Consider the following 20,560-nt stretch of genomic DNA (forward strand, 5'->3'; position numbering starts at 1 on the left):
CAGCTTCCAAGGAAGGAAGAGGCGTTGTTCAGCCTCCTTCACGACATGTTGAGTGTTGACATCCCAGCAAAGTCGCCTATTGAAGATGGTGCCCAGGTATTTAAAAGCAGGAACAATTTCCACCTCCTTGTCATGGATGACACATACAGGACATGGTGGAGAATTCCGACGGAAATCAAAGACAATCTCTTTTGTCTTACATTAAGCTCACATTAAATAGGCTGAAAACTGGCCACACATTTATCACTCATCATTTTTTACTTAAAGGAAAAAAACTCCCCACTCTGTCCATGGTGTCATGACACGTTAACTATAAAACATTTACTCCTTACCTATTCCAAACTCTCAACAGCTCATTAAAACTTTTTCAGGGCCCAGACTCTCAATGACCTTTTTATCAAGTCTTCGTCCAAATCAATCATAGCTTATCTGAAATCTGTCCAAAAGTTTCACCCTATATAATAGGCCCTGTTCATTCAAAAACTTCTTATTTTACATAACTAAGAACAGAATAATCTCTATCGGCTTCTGATATCGTTATGTCAATCTTTGAATGGTCTTGTATATTGCTCTCGCTGTAAGACAGCCTCATTTGCTGACAGTGTAAAACACTAACTTACACAGTCATGAGGGACCTGCTGTCGCCATGGTTTTATGGTCTTTTTCTTTTGGGATTATTAGTAGTATTATTCTTGGGAAACATAGCTGGGGAGTGGTTCTGTTTCTCAGTCCTACTCTGTCTTGGAGTTTCTTATGCCTTTTTCTGCGTGTGACCATTTGAAATATACCCTTATATACACCTCTCAGGGCAGAAATTTTTGTGATGCTCCTGTAGGCCGGCTTCAATCACCACCTTAAATGCTAACCAATCACTGCCGAGATCTATCTTCCGCCTAAATTCACCGCTGTGCTACTGGCCACCCCTGTACATTGTTAACATGGGCTTGCTTCACAGTCAGGTCATCTGGTTGCATGTATACAAATAGGTTACAGAACCAAGATTGGCTGAGATTCTCAGAGTGGCACATTGTAGTAGAGAGGCAATGTATTTCTTACCTTGCCAGGCTGGATCACATCTTTGACCTTTTCTAAATACCCACGTTTGAATTACGTGCAGTTGTTTTATGCCAGCAAAAGAAACAGAAGCCAACAATATTTAAGATGTTTACTGCATGATACTTTTATAAAACTCTTCACCTCTTTGTGTACTCAGGCCTACAACTAGTTTCAAACTGATAAAGGCTTTATAGGTATGGCATGTCCATGTGTAGCTGTATCTCATTCTCCTCACCCACTATCTTTCTCAGCATGTGGCATGTGCTTACAGGGCTGGCTGCTTTGCCATGATATAGCCTTAGTTGCTGGTTCAGTGTACAACACTAATTCACACCACCCTGTAAAATTGAAGCGAGGCATAACTTGGAACTCGATGTATAAGGTTTAATGGAAACGAAACATATTACATTAATTTTAATTGAAGACAAAAGATTGTATCTAACAACCTGTAAATCTGTGGCAGTAGTGTGTCAGACATTTTACCTTTCTGCTGTCCTGGTGAAAATAAAGTCAGATCAAATGTATGCACTTTGCTGTACTGAAAGTGTTGGGTCTTTCCTTTTTTTTTCTGTTTACATGCATACTTTGTTCATCCTGCTTGCAAGTGCAATCTATCTTTGGTTGTGGTGCTGCACATAACAGATACCCATTGTTATTGTTATTATTTCCGACATTTTAAATCACGCAGACGGTGTGTTATAATAGTGTTAGCACACACAGACACACATTTGTTTGTTTTTCTGTCCCTTGTATGTTGGTTGTATCACGTTCTCCAGTGCTAAGAGCATGCTCCTTAGGAGTGTGAGTATGTTCTTTACAAAATTTTGCATTATTATAAATGATGACCTGTACCTAGGTGGTGCGAATTTTGAGATATTGTCCCCAGAGTTGATATGATTATTTATCGTGATAAGTGTGGATAAAGTGATAATTGTAGATTCACCTGATTTTTGACATGGAACTTTGCCATTGTGATTGATTGATTTTTTCAATGTCTCTGTTGAAAATGCTTCCATGCCTAAGTTGGATTAATAGATCAGTTCTCATGCTGTATAAAATACTTGTATATATGACTATACAAGATTAAGACGCCAGCCGATCATGTAAAATATATGTCTACCTGTATTTCGTGAATACATTCTGTATTTATTTATGCAGCCTGTACTGCGTAAAATCCATTTCTGCCTGTGGTGAACACATTGATGACTGTGCTGTATAGATCAACGCCTTTGTGGTGTTGATATGCCATTGCCTTTTCTGTATTAAATGCAATGTCATAATTACATGTGTTATATTAAATACCTTGTAACAAAGTTCAGTGTTCCTATGGTGTTTGGTGTGTAAGCAGAAGCTGGCATGTACCGTGTATGGATGCATGCAAGTGCGAGTGTACATACTTTTCACAAAGCGAGAAAGAGACCAGTAGAGATTGTCTCGCCTCCTTCCCAACCTACACAGCTAAATCCAGTATTTTGTTACAGTGTCATTTTAATTAAAAACGACATCGATCACAACAGAATATGATGTAATTATGTGGATGTACATGCATGGAATTCTGGGTCATGGCATGAGCTCATTCTAGATACACTCTCTCACACTCATACTCCACACAGACTCTGGTACTAACACTGCACACAGACTTCATGCAGACGCAGAAACTAGTAGGAAAAAAAGGCGACTACAATGACCTATCTGAGGTTTCACTGGTTGTACAAAAGATTGTGAGGCCCTGATTAAAGCATTGAACATCAACACAACATTCTGATACTTGTTTGGATTACTAAAATCAGAAATTTTCATGACTGAAAAACACACTTTTGGCTAGAGATCAGAAAATATAAACTGGATAGTCAAACGACCCATAAAAACCTGGCATACAAAACAAGGCAGCGGAACAATGGAAAAGAATGTTAGTTTCAAGCTTTGTATTAACTGAATTATGAAAGTAAATAAAATTTGCTATTGTCTGGTAAAAAAAAAAAAACAAACAAAAACATTCTCACACAAAAATAGCTGCACTGCTCTTTTTTCTGGCAATGAAGACCAACAGTAATGCTTGACCTAGTAGGAGTATTAGCACTTGTAATTGTGTAATTGTATGCTCTGTCATTTTGATTTGATCAGAATTTTCTATTTTCATATTTTTCTGAATTAAATATTTGCAGTTTTGTGGCAATGCATATTTTGATAAATTCCTACACAAGTTCAAACGAAATTATGTTTTAACGGTTGTCTCGTGTCACTATAGTTTTACAGAAGGTAAGGTCTAACACAAGAAATGGGGGAAAGGTTTGGGGCAAAGAACATACTGTAGTTGTCTTCCACCACTAAATTTTGTTCTCTGGCTGTTTGTAGTCATAGATGTCATCGAACCGACCTGCCGAGAAAGAGATAACAGTAAACACAGCTTTAAGAAAGCTTTTAAAAATCCTGGTCCTCAACATATATTGCTAACTAGGGTGAAAGCATCTTACAGAGCTATGTCCCTTGCAAACAAAAATGTCCCCAACAGACTAATCTTAATGCATGTTTATCAAGTAGTACGTGTTGTAAACTTTTGATGTGACATATCTGGTCATTTGCATTATTATGTGATTAATTCTAATGAAATTTTCTTTTAAATCATCTTTGCTAAGATGGGTTCCCTTCCATATTGAAATTAAAGGGAATAAAAAGGCTGATAAACTACCTCGAGCAGCAGTAAAGCAAAATACTGGTCCTAAAATCACCAATCTAATTGTTACATTGTTATTTCACCGGCAGAGAGAAGAAAAGCCATAAAGCCAGCAATAAAAATAAGTGAAGGCAAAGGAACTAGGAGACTTAAATGACTAGCCTTGTAATACCCTTGCTTTTCTTCAAATCAAATAAGCCCCAAACTAGCTAGAATGAGGCTTAATGGAGAATATCTAACTAGATTAAAATACCGCCTACATGCACACATTGTGACAGGCTCAGCACCTATATGCTGTTGAAGTGTAATGAAAACAAACAAGAAAGAACTCAAACAGGTCTTAGATAAATATAGACTGACATAAAACGTAATAAAAGCTATCAATTTTGCCATAAATGAGTAGGCTTAGAGGAAGTGGAGAAGACTGGCCTAAAAGTCAACAGACTGATGACTGGTGATAAGAAGCAGGAACTCCCAGTCCAGCTTCAAGAGAGAACATCCTGGAAACCGACCGCTTCACATATCTGTGGAGCATCAAGGACAGTGGCAACATAAAGGATCTGACAGTACAGTGCACCACCACTGCTGTCTCAGCACGCCTCCCAGACACCAACAGCAAGTGACAACAACAGGACAAGGGCACCATCAGCAATAAACATCTGCGGCGACCCTCTACTCACACCTCCCCTTGGAACATGCAATACTCCGGGTGGCAGAGCTGGCTGAACCTGCTTCTAAGACTGCTGATGCTGGTGCCACCAGGGACCTACAAAGACTTCTTGTCCTGTTGGTGTTGATGCCGACAAAGACCGTAGGAACTGGTGTTGCACCCAACAAAGATCCCCCTCTCTACTCCCAGGAACTTCTCGTACTGTGTCGAGGCCGACAGGACCCAAGGAACTTACTTCTCGTACTTCCGGTGTTGGAGCGCAGCTTGATGTGGTGCTGCGCCCACAGCGCGTCCCGCAGGTACAGCGTGTCGTATGTCGTGTCGCTGCGAGCGTCGTCGATGGGGCTTTCGTCTACAAAATAAAAGTTGTGCAAATGTCATTTCTACCATTAAGGAAAGAAGAGTATTCACATCAAGGGCCTACCGCGGAACCAATCTCAAAACGTGACAATATCTGTTTTAACTGCCCGCTGTGTACCAATTCAACAACATGAGAAGGCCTTAAGGAGAGTTTACACCATTTCGGAAGCTTTAAGAGTCAAAACAAAGTTTCAGAAGCGAGAAAACTGTTTGATGAAAGTTACAAAGTGTTGATGTTGTGAGCGCAATTCGTTTTTGTGCAAATTTGCATCGTAGGATTTGTGTTTCGAAGCGAAGGAATAGAAAATAAAGCTAGGTTCAGACATTCACGTTTTAAGAAAATCATTTTATGACACTAGCGGAAGAGAAGACGATCATACCATTTTCCCTGCAACAAAAAAATTTGATGAGATTGATTGGATGATGATCATGATGATGATTGCATGATGGTGATGATGTTGATGCACTTGACCTTCGCTTGCAACTAACCTTTTCTCGCACGAGGTCGACATCGAGAGACCACTACGATGGCTGTAATACCAGCTCCTACTAGAAAACCGACCGCCAGGCCAACTCCTAACAACACGGGCAGGGTGTTGACGTTGCCAGGGGCAACCAGACCGTCCGGAGCCGCTGACAAAGTAAAACAATAATAAACGAATACAGAAGAGTAAGCATTTTTCAGTTAATCAAGTAAAAACTGCTTTGGCTGTGTTACGGCAAATACAGTCTAAGAACTTATCACTGAGTGCGTGTCAAGATAGCTGGCGAATGAGAGAGGAAGGAGGAAAAGGCGGAGACAATGATGAAGACGAGGACAAAGAAAGCTGTTGGAGAACAGCATCTTATACACATGAAAGCAAATCGTGACTGAGTGTAGAAAGCTGGTCCTCCAACTCGCCATCAGGGACCACGCCCACAACTCGCTGTCAGTGACCACGCCCACAGGTCGTAACCACGCCCACAACTCGCCATCGGTGACCACACCCACAAATTATCAGTGACCACGCCCACAACTCACCATCGGTGACCACACGGGCAGTGTTGGAGTAGTCACTGTAGCCGTATGTGTTGCGCGATCGGATGCGGAAGGTGTAGGCGGTGGCGGGGTTCAAATCCGAGACGTTGACGCTCAAGGAAGTCGTCATGTCGTCGATGGTCGGGTCCAGCGCCAGGGCCCGCCACCCATTCGTGCCGTCCTTGAGGTACTCCAGGCTGAACTGCTGTCGCGCCCCGCCATTGAAGCCCGGGGACCACGTGACCTCCACGGCGTGAGCGTCGATTGGGCGAGCCGTCAGGTGACTGGCGCGGTAAGGAGCACCTTGCAGATTAAGCGATCATCATCATCATCATCATGATCATCTTTGTTGAGAAGATGGTTTTAAAAGTATCGAATAGAACTTTTATACGGAGAAGAATTCATCAGCTATGGAAATTATCCACAGCAAGCAGCTGTGCCCTATGTTCTAACATCTCACAACTAAAGAAACAGCAGCATCTGAAGAAAGAAGAAGGGTGGAGAAAAAGAACAAGGATGGTGAAGAAGATGATGATGAGGGGGAGTAAATGACAAAATATGAAGAAAGAAAGGGAACGGACAGAAGACAACTGAAATAGGAAGAAGAAATAAATTAATGTAAAATAAAAGGTGAACCCAAGACTTTACTTTTAGGTACAACCGAAAACGTGTAGTTGCTCGTCCCGATGGTGTTGCCCATGGTAACCAGGTAGTCTCCGTAGTCGGCCACCTGAACGTTCTGGATCGTCAGCGTGGAGCTGCTGGGGGTCGACACGAAGAACCTGTCGGAGAAGAGATGACGGTCACCCTCCTGTCTACCTGTCTCTCTACCTGTCTATTTGCCCGACTTCTCCCTTATCACACACCCGCAGCACCATAGTAATACTGATATAATACAAGATAGTAACACTGCTAGCAACACAAACAAAATACTGCTTTAAAAAAACGTAAACAAAGAAACGTTAATGCTGATGCACAACATCGCTAAGAAAGCAGACGAGCTGAGGGAGAGACAATAGAAGTCGGAATATGTAGACTAAGAGGCAAAACTAATCTGACAACGGAGACGAGAAAGCAGCAGCCATGGTTGAGCTTACTTGTCGCTCTGGCCACGCTGGTCTTTGGCTGCTAACGGCTCACCGGGTACCCCACCGTGCACCCGGTACCACTGGAAGGACGGGGTGGGCTCCCCGATGACGGGTATGTGGATGACGGCCGTGTCACCCAAGTTGGCGGCCACGAAGGGCAGTTTGAACACACGGGGGTCGAGCCGTGGTACACCTGGGGGCACGAGGAGTAGATACGTACAATCGTCCTAACAATGTGGTTATACATGTTGATGTAACAAACTGTATGGCATCTGTCTGCATGACAAGCTTTTTCATGGACAAATTTTTATGCGAATCACCTCTTCGCGCACGCGCACACGCTCATGTATACGTACACGCACATCTACCCATCTACGAATTAACGCACAGGGATACTTACAATGTACCCGGAGTTCCGCCATAACGGAAACTAGAGGTCCCACCCCGTTGTCGGCTCTACACGTGTACATTCCAGAGTCCAGGCACTTGGCATTTTGCCAAGAATATTTTGCCTGTAAAAATAGCAGCTCATCAGTATGTCATCAGAAAAGGATGTTGATGTGACAGTGACAGTGGTATCGATGACGATTTTGATTGGCTGTCTAGTGTTCCTTCTTGTGAACACGCATCATGCTCTTGACCTGGATGGAGAGTATGAGCAATGTATGTCTATGTCAATGAGCAATGTATGTCTGTGCGACAGTATTTGGTGTTCACCTTTACCTGTCTGGTGACCTCTAATATCTCGGGTCATTGATCCGTGAATAACCAACTGACCGAAGGAAGGAATATCGACTGAACACAGACACCTAGCAGTAGGATTTAGTGTGAACACCTGTAACGTGCTGGTCATGGCTGAAATGAGGGTGGAGCCGTTGTAGATCTGGATGGTGGAGGGTGGCATGCTGCTCACGCGGCAGTTCAGGGTCACGGGGTCATTCTCGAGCGCGACGGAGGAGGCGCGCCTCTCGTTGATGGTGAAGTACGTGATGGACGGCGCGTCTGAAACACGCGAGAGAACACTCAGGTAACACTCAGAGACAACACTCAGGTAAAAAGCCGAGTTGCAGACAGCTCTGGAAGGCTTTGTACTAGAATAAGCTGACAAGACTGAACTGGCGGACACAAACAGACCTCATCCCATCCCCACCAAATAAATATAGAATAAAACCCCTGGCAGCAAACATGTTTTTAAAAAACACTAAACTGCATGAAAAGCGGTTATTCTTCTCTTAATGTACCACCCTATGACGTCACTTCCCCTGTGCATTCATAAAGTCTACAGTTTATGTCTGCTGCATGGCACGGCGTTAAAAACAAACAAACAAACAAATTTTTGGTTAGCATCAAACTAAGGAGACAGGGAGGAGAACTGAGGCTATCAAGATTAAAGTGACGGCAGTACTGGGCCTTGACTCACAGTTGACGTTGATGGTAACGTTTTTCTCGCGTTCGCCGAGGTCGTTGGTGGCCCTGCACGTGTACACGCCATCCGCCTGTCTGTCAGCACACAGCAAAACACGCGCACACATAACACGACAGTCTTGCCTTGCCTTTCTAATACCCTCAGTCTGAACACGTGACTATGGCCAGTGGCAAAGAAATTGAAGATAATTACTGGCTTACTGAAAATTGTGGGTTAATGAAAGTTGCTGGACAGATTTAGCCCTGACCTCGATATCCTACACCCTGGGCTGATTATTGTGTGGCTATCGTAAAAAATAAAACTAATGATGCTAGGTCACGTGGCTAAATTAATGCCGGATAACCAGCCAGTCACTTGCTCACAAAAGTAAATGAAGGCCATTGGATGAACGATAATGTACGTCACTGACTGTTGGTCAACTGTAATTCTGTTTAAATCCTAGCCACGTCACCGGATGGTCAAAGCACAGTTCCAGTACCAACCTGTCGGGAGTGGTCAGGGCGAGGACGTTACCGGAAATATTCAGCGATTGGCCGTCCTTTAGCCACGTGATGTTACAGCGCGGGTTGCAGTCGACGTAGCAGCGGATGTCCGACACGCTGTCGATTCTCTCTCTGATGGTGTAGGACGTGCTGGCAGGGTCAAAGGTCGGCAGGTTGGGAGGAACTGTAATGTCGATGTGTGAATATCATTTTGATGGGATTTTCCTGTTGTTCATTTCGCTGTAAAGCGGTCTGTATGATTATGTGGCAACGTCAGTGAAACAATTGCATATTGCATACACTTTCACATGCACTCATGTTCACACGTGTTCACACTTCAATGTCTCTCTATTCCACTCTTCGCCTTTCAGTCAGTTTTGGGGAAAATGTCTGCGATTAAGCCTGTGGTTGAGCGAGAGGAGTGTGGGTGATTCTTACACCTGACGGCCAGCTGCAGGTCCTGAGTCACGCGCCGCCCGACGCCGTTGTCCGCGTGACACGTGTAGGTGCCAGCATCCTGCCGCGTGACCGCCGGCAGGGTCAGCAGCCCGTCACGTGACACCACCTTGCTGCTGCCGTCGCCGCCATAGTGCCAGGTGTAGGAGCAGGCGGGCAGGCAGTGGGCCGAGCAACGCACCTGTAGAGAAAATGTTAGAAGTGTTTGATGCTTTGTCTTCCACTTTCTCTCTCTCGCTGTCTTCTCCCCACAGTCACAACTGATGTCAAAAAGAAGAGAAAGCTCACCTGAAAAGTCTGTCCTTCAACGATGGATGGAAAAAGATCTGACGGCTGGAACATCACTGAGTTCTCTGGGCCAACTGCAGGAAAAAAACAACTCAGGCTCGTACATAGTGTACACTGGGAAGGCGGAGGAGAAGGTGAGAACAAAGAGGAGAGGGAGAGTATGGACAACGACGTTCGTATGTAGACAGGGATGTAGTCATTCAAACAGACAGATACACGTCTGTGTAGAGATATGGAGAGAGAGAATGGAGAGAATGACAAAAGAAGATAGCGAGTGGAGTGGAGAGAGAAGGGGGGAAAGATTTGTAACGGTTATGACGTCAGGAGAGTGCACGTACAGTTGACGTGGACAGTGAGGTTGACGGCGTTGTCGGTGCCGACGCCGTTGCCGGCGGTGCAGGTGTAGACGCCGCTGTCGTCGGACTGGATGTTGGAGAGGAGCAGCACACCCTCCTTGCCGCTCAGCACCTTGTCCTCCTTGGTCCACTGCACAGAGCACGGAGGACTGCACGTCGCCGAGCACTTGACACTCAGGGTCTCGCCCTGCGTCAGCTCGCGCGACCTCTCGGGTGGAAACAGCTCCACACTTCCAGAAGGACCGTCTGAAAGACGAAGGAAGTCAGTTCATGGAGTTCTACCTCGCGAACGCATGGTCAGGGTATGCGATAGAGATCGTCTGCTCGTCTATAGGTACTCAGCTTCACATGTTAGGCATCTTGTGTAAGTTTACATCATACACACATCCACTGTCTGTCTGTCTGTCTGTCTGTCTGTCTGTCTGTCTGTCTGTCTGTCTGTCTGTCGCGCGCTACACTCACACGTGACATCAAGTGACAGATGTTGAGTAACGTTGACCCCCAGAGAGTTCACGGCGTTGCACTGATAAACTCCCTTGTCGGCCCTCTTTACTGTCCTCAGCTGCAGCAGCCCCTCTTTCGACACCACATTGCCATCTCTGCACATCATCACCACCATCAATCATCATCGAAATCGTAATCGTCTTCGTCAACAACAACATCAATAAAGCTTAAAACATTTCGTCGTCAGTACTACTAGTATCATCATTTTGTCGTCGACAGTTTCTTTATACCTGAGCCAGGAGAAGTGACAGGCCGGCAAGCAGTCGCCATCACAGGTAACATTGAAGGTTTCTCCTTCTGCCACCCGCCTGGTGAGACCGGAGGGAGTGAAGCGGATGGACGCCCCAGGACCCGCTGTAATGGCGAATCAAGTAGACACAACACTTGGGAAAGTGAATTATTGTTTTTAATCATAAAATATGTTACGCTGATTCAAAAAGTCCATAGCTGGCATAGAAATGAAGATAACTAAGATAAACCCACTACATAGAAATATACTGTGTAGAAAAAAACATAGACAGGAGTTAACATTCAGTAAAACACCACATGACATCAAGAAAGACATTGTAGAAAGATGTACTGTCAAGAAAGAGAGAGAAGAGTAAAAGGAAGAAAGACATGGTACAAAATGTCACAGGAGGACAAGAGCAGGTGGTCCTTACACAGCAGCTGGATGTCCACGCTGGCCGTGGCGGCCTTGCCGATCGTGTTGGACGCCGAACACACGTAGGCGCCTCTCGCCTCGGGTTGTAGGTTCCTCAGCAGCAGCACCCCGAGACTGTCAGTCTGGATGTGCACCCCACCCCTGATAACATCACGGGTACACTGAGCTTCAAGTCAACACACAGACTGTAATAAGTACATTATATATACATTACATATATTATCTCAGCACGTGGACAGAGAGCCCTAGGTAGATATTACATACTCTAGTAGGTCTGCCACGACTCTGATGACATTAGCAAGTCTGCCACTCTTTTTTGATTGCGTCAGTAAGCAGGATGAGGGTAGAATGTTGATTACAATATTGTATAATGAGGTCAGCACCCACCTGGTCCAGGTGTAGTGGCAGGGGGGACTGCAGTCCGCTGAACACTGTACAGACAGCGACTCCCCCACTGGAGCCGTTATAGTCGAGGAGTTTGGAAAAAGGTTTGCTTTATCACCCGGGCCGTCTGCCACATAAAGTACATGTCAACAGGTAAGATACTGCGTCTGGACAGCTTGGACACAGAAGCAAGATGATTATTTTTTTAAAAAAATACTAAAAGAATCTGTTGGTTGTTTTATCACCGAAACTGTCACCTACACCTACACCTCACCTCTGCCCGCATTACTTGTTCATCTCTATCCACAGTACTTACAGTTCACCTCTACCTGAAGTACAGCTGTGGCCTTGCTGCCACCGTTGTCAGCAACACAGGTGTAGTAGCGTGGGTGGGTGCGGTTGAACCCGGGTATGAATAGAACGCCGTCTCCTGATGTCACACGCTTGGTGCCCTCGTACCTGGACAGTCACAGTGAGAAAATCTCTGTATCCACCAAATTCTCTCATCCTCGTGTCACCCTGAATGTATTGCACACAGCCCTAAAGTTCCTGTTCTGAAAACTTGTTTATTTACTTCTGTGCAGATCGAAAATCGGCCAAGAAACATGACGTACCAAGAGTAACTGCACGCAGGACGGCAGCGGGCGGAACACGTGACTGTCAGGTCATTTCCTTCACTGATAACGAGGGCGGGGTCAGGCGCGGGGTGAAGGGCGATGCTGCTTCCTGGACCGTCTGGAAACGAAGTAGAGTGAAGAAGCAAAATATTTTTAGAGCATATATTAGTGCTCAGTTCTCTGGGATCATATTCATGAAGAACTTTTACCCAGACTCTTACTCTACCCTACCAAGCTGGGTAGATCGGGTAGCCGGAGATATTGGCTCAAATCCTAAGTTCATGGACTCGAGACAGGCCTACTTCTAAAACTCTTCCACCTTAGGGTAAATGAAGCAGAGATCAAAACTAATTAAGTTTGACAGAAGCGCTCACGAAATTTGACAAAACCTTCTAATGGAGTAGCAGTGGAACGTTGTAAGTTGATCGTCCTATGACACGCTTTTACCAGGAATTCCCAATATGCCAATCGGGTTAGTAATTTCATGTCCTCAGTGGCTCCTGAACCGTGTTAGTCTGCCTGTCGGAGTAACTTAACTAGCTGGTTCCCTTTCCAAACTGGAATAACTTTATTCATGGGGTCAATTTGCCGATTTCTATAAATACGATCACCACATTACTGGCTTACTACTTACAGTTGACTTCCACAGTCAAAGGCTTTGACGAGGTCGCCCCCAATTTGTTAGAAGCGCGACAAGTGTAGTTCCCAGCATCCGCTTCGCTGGCTTTTCCGATATTTAGCTTTCCTCCCTCTGAAGGCTTGATCTGACCTCCTAGACTCCAAACGTAGGAACAGGGAGGGCGACAGTCGGCAGAACAGCGCAGGGAGAAGGGGTTTCCTGCCTCTATTTGCAGAGCGTTCTCTGGATCGAGCTGAATACTGTCCCCGGGTCCATCTGTTGGGTAAATTTGTGTAACTGATGACAAAATCTTGAACCATGCAGATGTAACCAAAATATCTTAGTCAAATTATGGGTAATTTTTTTTCTAGCTATTGGTATTGCTGATGAAAGATCTGGCCAGTGGTTCTATGGAAGTAAATGAAATCAAAGATTTGCCTCCAATGATCCAAAGACTGAGACGTGAACTTAAGTTTGCAGCAGGAGAATATTTTGAGCGTTGAGTAAATATCATTCCAAACATTTTGTTAAGCACGTGATTGTTCTCGGAGAAAACGTTTCTCATTTTGTGTTGGTCAGTGTGTACGTTTTTAAATAGCCGTGTCCTTCCCACCCACTCTGGACTTATTCGGAGCAGTAGTTCCTCACACTTTGAAAGACGCTGAGACCCAGAAGAGAATGAAGTCTACTCACAAACGACGTCAACTTTGATTTGATTGGACCCCTGGATGCCGACGTCATTGGCCGCGTAGCAGATGTACGGCCCGCTGTCGGCCCTCGACACGTTCGGTTTGAGAAGAATGCCGTCCCGAGCCTTCACGCGCTCGAAGTCGAAATACCACGTGTACGTACAGCGGGGGGAGCACGTGGCCGAACACTTCATCTGTAGGTCCGTGCCCTCGCTGATCTCGTACACAGCGAGACTAGGCTCTATCTTAACGGTGTTCCCTGGTCCAGCTAGAGGGTAACATACAAACACACACACACGCGCACGCAAGTGAGTCGCATATTCTTTCACAAGAATTTAGTGTGAAAATGGTTAACCACAAACATATCAAGACTAAGATCCAAAAATCTGCAATGAACAGATAGAACGATCAACACAAAGACGCTGAACTCACTTTGAACCACAACAGTGACCTCGATGTGGCCTCAAGTCCGATGCTGTTCCGAGCCGTACATCGGTAATTTCCGGCATCTTCCGGCCCCACGGTCACCAGGGTCAGCACGCCATCTGTCGACGACACGTTCTGTTTGACGGCGGACCCACGTGACCACACGTAGACGCACTTGGGACTGCAGTCGGCGGAACACTTGATGGACATCGAGGCTCCTTCGTTGAGGGTCTGCGTGGTGTTGGACGGGAAGAGCGAAATGGTTGAGCCTGGACCGTCTGTAAGAGGAAAGAATTTCAAATCTTACACACCCTGACCCACATTCTCTAAGACCCGACATTCTCGTGTATACACAATCACGAAACCAGGCCGAGAACATCGTCTGTGTCCATACAGCCTGTAACTTACACCCACACAAGCCAAAGGGTGGACCAAGGAAGGAGTGAGGGCCGCACACTCTGTAACACACACCCAAGCGATGGAGCAGGTGAAGGAAGGAGGTACATACACTGCACGTCCACGCTGAGCTGTCGCGTGCCTTGGTTTCCGTTTCCGTTTTGAGCGATGCACGTGTAGAGTCCTGATTGGTTGCGGGAGATCACGGGCAGGTCCAGGTGACCCCCTGCTGTCGTCAGCTCCTCCGTGCCGAACTTCCACCTGTAACTACAGGGCGGCGAGCAGTCGGCAGAGCACGTGACCAGCAAGTCCCCGCCCTCCCGCACTACCTGCCGATTTCCTTCCGGTCTGAAGGTGAGATTGCTTCCGGGCCCAGCTGTGAATAGATCATCATCATCATCATCACATAATCATCAATACTAATTTCTCATTAATTATAAATTATCAGTCTCCAATTAACATTCATTATCATTGATTACCATCTGTTATTATAATATATTCATGCCTTCATCATCATCATCATCATACTTGTTTTCACAGCGGTGTCACAGCAGCAACTGGCACTACGACTTACTGTGGATGTCGATGTAGACGACATAGGAGCTCCCTGTACCCACGCCGTTGGTGGCCTGGCAGGAGTAGGAGCCCGTGGCATTGAGGGTGGCGGAGTCGGAGAAGAGCACGCCGCTGGTGTACTGAGGTTCAAGTCGCGACCCGTAGAACCAGCGGTACGTGCACGGCGGGTGGCAGTCGGCTGAGCACTTGATGTTGTACGGCGACCCTTCCTGGAACCGGTAGTAAGTGGAGTTGGTGCCGGGTGGAAACAGCAGCACCGACCTCCCGGGCCCGTCTACACCAAGAACAGGAATAAGTTTTTAGAGTGTGTGTGACAAACTGAGCAATGAGAGAACCCTTTGTCACTAAATACAGTATTACAATATTTGGTAAATAAAAGTGAATGCTACACACAAAGTCGATAAAATCTCACGAGACACAGATGGGTACAACTGAATGAAAGAGACCAAAATGAATAAAAGTAGATGGTAAAGACGAACAATGAGTGGATGCTGAATGACAAGCGGGGTAATGAACTCGGGTGGGACTCACACTGGACATCCACCTGAAGCGGTTTCGAGGCCTGGTTGTCGGCGTCATTGGACGCGAAGCAGGAGTAGCCACCTGCATCCTCCCGAGTGATGGCCGAGAACCGCAATGTCGGACCCTGTGCCACCTGGCGAGTCCCCTTCTTCCACACATAGGTGCAGGCGGGAGAGCACTCCGCGATGCAGTCCACTACCAGTTGTCTTCCCTCTACTACGATGACCGAATCCTCGGGAGGGTTAAACCGGATGCTGGTACCAGGCCCGGCTGGAAGCAAAATGTCGGGAGGATGTGGGTGTGAGCAATAACTGAAAATTCTACAAAATGTTCTGAAATAAAACAAAACATTGCCTTCCCGGATAGTGAAGCAGCATTCTAGAAACCACAGCTTCCTACTTTACAACACGTGGTGTTTATTTATATATTTATAAGCTTATATTTCACTGAAAAGTGCCATGATGACTGCGGTGACCTAATGAACTATGTCATAGACAAGTGCTGACCTTTGACTAAGATGTTGACGAATCTGGAGGAGGAGGGGTCGATGCTATTGGCGGCCTTGCACTCGTACTGTCCGCTGTCCTGGGTTGACAGGGAGGATAACATCAGGACGCCGCTCGTAGAGGGGACGACTCGCGCCCCTTTGTACCAGGTGTAGGTGCAGGAGGGATTGCAGGTGGCAGAGCACTTCACTGACACGTTACTTCCACGTGCCGGGAACAGTTCTGTCACATCCGGGAACAGCGTGACGTCACTGGGACCATCTGTAACGTGGACAACAACGCTCAGCATGTAGTCAGAGTTCAAAGTACGATGTCGTCTTCACTCGGGATGTACATCGGGATAACATTTCCTAGTGCCAATGATTATATTTGTTGTCTTTGGTAATAATTGTGAGAGACAAGGGGAAGGAACTCACATAAGACGGTAAGAGTGACGACCCTTGAGGACGGAGCATGCACCACGTTGTCCGCCAGACACCGGTAGTCCCCCGCCTGGTCCCGCTGCACGGCAGGCAACGACAGCACAGCCCCCTGGGCCACTGCGGCGCCTTGTTTCGTCCACCGGAAGTCACAGGCTGGCTTACAGTCCGCCGCGCATGTCACGGTCAAGTTGGCGTTTTCCTGCACCGTGTGTGACGTCTTGTCGGGGTTAAAGGTCATGCTGTCACCAGGTCCGTCTGAGACAGCGAAAAAGTCATTGAAAAAAAGCAAGGCGATAGTTATCGCTACGAAATTTGAAAGGCAACAGACCAGAAAAAATAGTAGTAACAAAAAAATTAAAAGAAAAAAAATCTAGTTAATAACATCAATAATAAAAAAAAAAGACACCAAAAATTTCCCTGTCTTTGCTCAAGCCGCCATTTCCTATCCTGTCCATTCTTGGTTGCTGGTGATGTGTTGCTGTGGTGGTAGGGTCGCTGTGGTCAGACTTACACTGAACTTCCAGAGTTATTTTCTGAGTTCCTTCTCCGCTGAGTTTGTCGCCTGGCAGCTGTACACGCCATCTTGCTGTCTGCTGACGTCATTGAGTGTCAAGATTCCATTGGCTGACGACAAAACCTGAGCGCCTTTAGTCCACTGGTACGTGCAGGAGGGCGAGCACCCGGCAGAGCAGGACAGGACCACAGAGTGTCCCTGCTTCAGGGTCACCGTCGGACCTGGCGGGGAAATGGTAATCCTGCCGGTGGGGCCGACTGCAACACGAGATGAACAGTTTCTTTGATGCTATTATCATCATTATTTTATTATTAAGTCCCTAATTAGGAGTTGTAGTGCCTTCTGGGAGTGAACTCTGCTTACCGAGCGTGTTGACCTGTATTGACCTTTCTGCAGGTGTGCCAATCTTGTTGTCGGCAACACACGTGTACTTTCCAGAGTTGTCTGTCCTCAACGTCGTCAGGCGAAGAGTTGCGTCGCCTGCTACCGTCTGCCCGGTGCTGTTTCTCCACCGGAAGCTGCAGGGTGGGTCACAGGTGGCACTGCAGGTTACTGTCAAGTTGCCTCCTTCAGCCACATCGTGAACATCCTTAGCAGGACTGAGGGTGATGGTGCTGCTGGGGCCGACTGGAGGAAAACAGTAAAGTTTGCCAGTGAAGCATCTTTGTGTCGTCACAGATCGTGCTCTTGTCTTTGATAAGAAATAGTTATATTTAGTTTGATCGCGTCGATTCAAAGTTCATTGTCCTTTAAAATAATCACAAATTAACCTTAGGAGTAACGAACAACAGGTAAATGTTTTAAAAAATATATAAAAAGGTAAAAGTTTAAAATAACATAAAAGAATAATTAAAGGAACAAAGAAACGAATTTAAAAATCAAAAACACAGATGAAATAAGACAATATAAAACAAACTGGTTAATGTTCCAGCATTCAAGAAATGAAATCCGAAAAAAAAAAAACAGATCGCAACAAAAAAATGACAGAAAGACAAGAAGGATGAATATGACGTAATATAAAGCAAAGAAAATGTTAAACAAACCAAGCAGACGAGAGGAAGGAAGAAGCTTACACTGTACAGCAAGTTCAAACTTCTTGTTGGCCATGCCGTGTGGGTTGGTGGCTACACACTTGTAGATGCCAGCACTACTCTGTGTAACACGATCCAGAGTTAACGTCCTTCCCCTGGTCAACGGCTCCGAGGCATCGTCCTTGACCCAGGAGTAGCTGCACCCCGGGTTGCAGAGGGCGCTGCAGGTTATGGTAGGCAGCAGTTCTCCTGCGGGTACAGCCACCCTGTCTCGCGCGGGGTCCAAGGTGACAGAGAGAGGACCATCTGTAGTGGGCAGGTAGATACACAAAGACAAACATGTCCATCATTTCAAAAATGCGATTTGCAGGCCCCGACATTAATCGCAGCGAGTGTACTTCCGATTATCTTCAAACTTACATTCGACGATATTATTCACCAACCCAACAAACAACCCGCTCACTTTCTCCTTTCTCTCTCTCTCTTGTCTCCATTGACATATTTCCGTCTCTCCTAACCCCCATTTCCCCTCCCTGTACAAGTTTTTTTTTCCTTCCACACAAATAAGTGCCTGTCACCAGTGATGATTGTCTGTCCTGGGTTCAAATCTCGTCTCGAGCACGCTGTTTTTTCTCGGTGTGGGGCATCTTTTACAGGTCTGGCTGTTTTGGCCTTGATATAGTCTTACCTGCTGGCTCGGCGTAAAGCACCAACTGCCACAACCCTCCGTCCATTTTTACCTAATGTTTCTGCTTCTGACCATTAGTCTCTCAACCTATTATTATGTACATATCTATCTGCTCTATTTTTTCTTCTTTTCATCAGTCCTCTCTCCATCATCCCACTATCACTGCCAGCACACGCAACTCACGGAGGACGCTGACGCGATCTCCTTGTTGACCTCCCCGAGTCTATTCCACGCGCGACACCTGTAGGTCGCGGCCTTCTCCACCGCAGCTGCCCCCAGGGTCAGCGACGCCCCCTGTTGAATGGGGTCAGGACCCCCGCCCTTGAACCACTGGAACTGACAGGTCGGGTTGCAGTTTGCGCTGCACTTCACTTCCGGTATGACGTCAGCACCGCTCACCACCGTATAAAGTGTGGAGGAGGGAGTGAGGGTGGCATTGTTTGGTCGGTCTGCAAACAACGGACAGGGTCATGGCAGTTACACAAATGATGGACAAATCAGGAATAAAAGAATAGGGAAAGAAAAAAAAAAACAATTGAAAAGACTGTAACTGAAAAACTGTGATGGATACAACATGAAATGACTGAGATTGCTGTTCAGAGGCACAAGAGAAAGCAGAATGATACCAGAGTACAAGAATCAGTTGGACAATATGCAAGTATCTTACACTCAGTCAACACAATGTGTGAGTATCTTACACTCAGCACAATGTGTGAGTATCTTCACACTCAGTCAACACAGTGTGTGAGTATCTTACACTCAATTTGCACGTCAACCACGACGCTGGCGTTACCGAGGCCGTTACTGGCCGTGCACTTGTAACTTCCGGTGTCGTCACGCTGTGCCGTGCCAAGGGAGAGGATCGGGCCTGAGTTGTAGTTCAGGTTGTTCTTAGTCCACTGAAATCACATCGAGATGACATAATTATGTGAGAAAGATGGAGACGACAGTCATGCGAATGATGGGGTGATGACTAAAACGATGGTGATAATGATGAGGTTGAGGTGGAGCACAAGAATGACGATGATATTGAATTTCATCCATATTTTGTAACTTTTCTGTAACGTCCAAGATCTGTAATGATAATAGATGGTAATTGATGTTGATGAAAGGATGAATGATTTATAAATGATCAATGATAATGGTTGATCTGTGGTAATGACGACGACGACTACTGGGAAGGACGAAGTGCAGGAGCCAGTACCGTGATTGTGCACGAGGGGTTGCAGCTTGCGGAGCACGTGATGTCTGGAAGGACCACTGCGCCCTCTTCTGCCCTGTAACTTTTTGTTGCAGGGGAAATGAAATCTCCACTGGCCGGAACTGCTGGAGGGTCTGCAACCAATTACTCGTTTTTCTTGTACATCAATTTTTTTTTTTAGAAATAAATGTGATGAAATAAAATAAATTAGAAATAAAAGCGAAATCAAGACACAAACAAATGATAACAGAAACAAATTCATTAACAAATGGAAACTTTGGCTACCATAAGAGTGACTGAACATAAGAATGAACATAAAGGAGGAAAACAAGCAGAATTTCAGGAAGAGAAAGCTGAAAAAAAGAAAAACAATTTAAAAAAAACTAAAAAGTACTCAGATAAAAAATAAAGATAAGAAAATTATATCGAACAGGAACATGAAAAATTGTCATTGTCTCCTAAACAGAAAGGCATTTAAATGACGATACGTGACATGACAACTCACACTGGACGTGACATGACAACTCACACTGGACGTCAAGAGTGAAGGAGACGCTGGAGCTGTCAGCGCCGTTGCTTGCAGTGCACGTGTACCTGCCGCTGATGCTGGGGGTCACGCTCCCCAACCGGAGGGTCTGGGTGGCCACCCCGAGGCCTGTCCGTCACGTGCCCACGTGTAAGTGCAAGCTGGGGTGCAGTCAGCCTGGCACACAATGTCTGGCAGGGCGGTACCCGTTGGTACGGTGTACTGTGAGGTGTCCGGAGTCAACCTTGTGTTGCCCAGCTGGTCTGGACATCAATCATCAATCAATCATCAATCAGTCATCAAAATCAATCAATCAATCATCATCATAATCATCATCATCATCATCATCTGTGTAGAGAACTGGTTAGCTTTAGTTTGGTTCCCTTACCTGTGACAGTGAT

General features: G+C 45.9%; 1 protein-coding gene across 1 annotated transcript; it reads right to left on the reverse strand.

Annotated features, from left to right (window-relative positions):
- Positions 1-1,837: 1,837 nt before the first annotated feature.
- Positions 1,838-19,767, reverse strand: LOC112567525 (hemicentin-2-like). Its single transcript, XM_025244219.1, has 33 exons — positions 19,637-19,767; positions 19,190-19,331; positions 18,616-18,881; positions 17,787-18,050; positions 17,077-17,340; positions 16,711-16,970; positions 16,194-16,454; positions 15,778-16,038; positions 15,281-15,541; positions 14,748-15,023; positions 14,286-14,549; positions 13,784-14,055; positions 13,356-13,596; positions 12,678-12,938; positions 12,041-12,161; positions 11,743-11,885; positions 11,430-11,553; positions 11,041-11,183; positions 10,609-10,732; positions 10,337-10,473; positions 9,857-10,120; positions 9,519-9,592; positions 9,213-9,411; positions 8,775-8,958; positions 8,287-8,366; positions 7,702-7,868; positions 7,267-7,378; positions 6,876-7,059; positions 6,427-6,560; positions 5,782-6,081; positions 5,250-5,393; positions 4,636-4,752; positions 1,838-3,433 (listed from the first exon to the last, which is right to left on the reverse strand). Exons 7-33 carry the CDS (start codon positions 16,435-16,437, stop codon positions 3,384-3,386), a joined length of 4,881 nt encoding a protein of 1,626 aa, XP_025100004.1. The 5' UTR covers positions 16,438-16,454; positions 16,711-16,970; positions 17,077-17,340; positions 17,787-18,050; positions 18,616-18,881; positions 19,190-19,331; positions 19,637-19,767; the 3' UTR covers positions 1,838-3,383.
- Between the last annotated feature and the right edge of the window lie 793 nt (positions 19,768-20,560).

Source organism: Pomacea canaliculata, linkage group LG7, assembly GCF_003073045.1.
Source record: "Pomacea canaliculata isolate SZHN2017 linkage group LG7, ASM307304v1, whole genome shotgun sequence".
In the NCBI taxonomy this organism is placed as follows: Eukaryota; Metazoa; Mollusca; class Gastropoda; order Architaenioglossa; family Ampullariidae; genus Pomacea; species Pomacea canaliculata.

Coding starts and splice junctions, on each gene's coding strand:
- LOC112567525 (XM_025244219.1), bottom strand. CDS start 16,437: ATGACCTTTAACCCCGACAAGACGTCACACACGGTGCAGGAAAACGCC. Junction 14,550..14,747: donor CGTCTACATCGACATCCACA/GTAAGTCGTAGT, acceptor ATCTATTCACAG/CTGGGCCCGGAAGCAATCTC. Junction 11,554..11,742: donor ACTTCAGGTAGAGGTGAACT/GTAAGTACTGTG, acceptor TTTATGTGGCAG/ACGGCCCGGGTGATAAAGCA.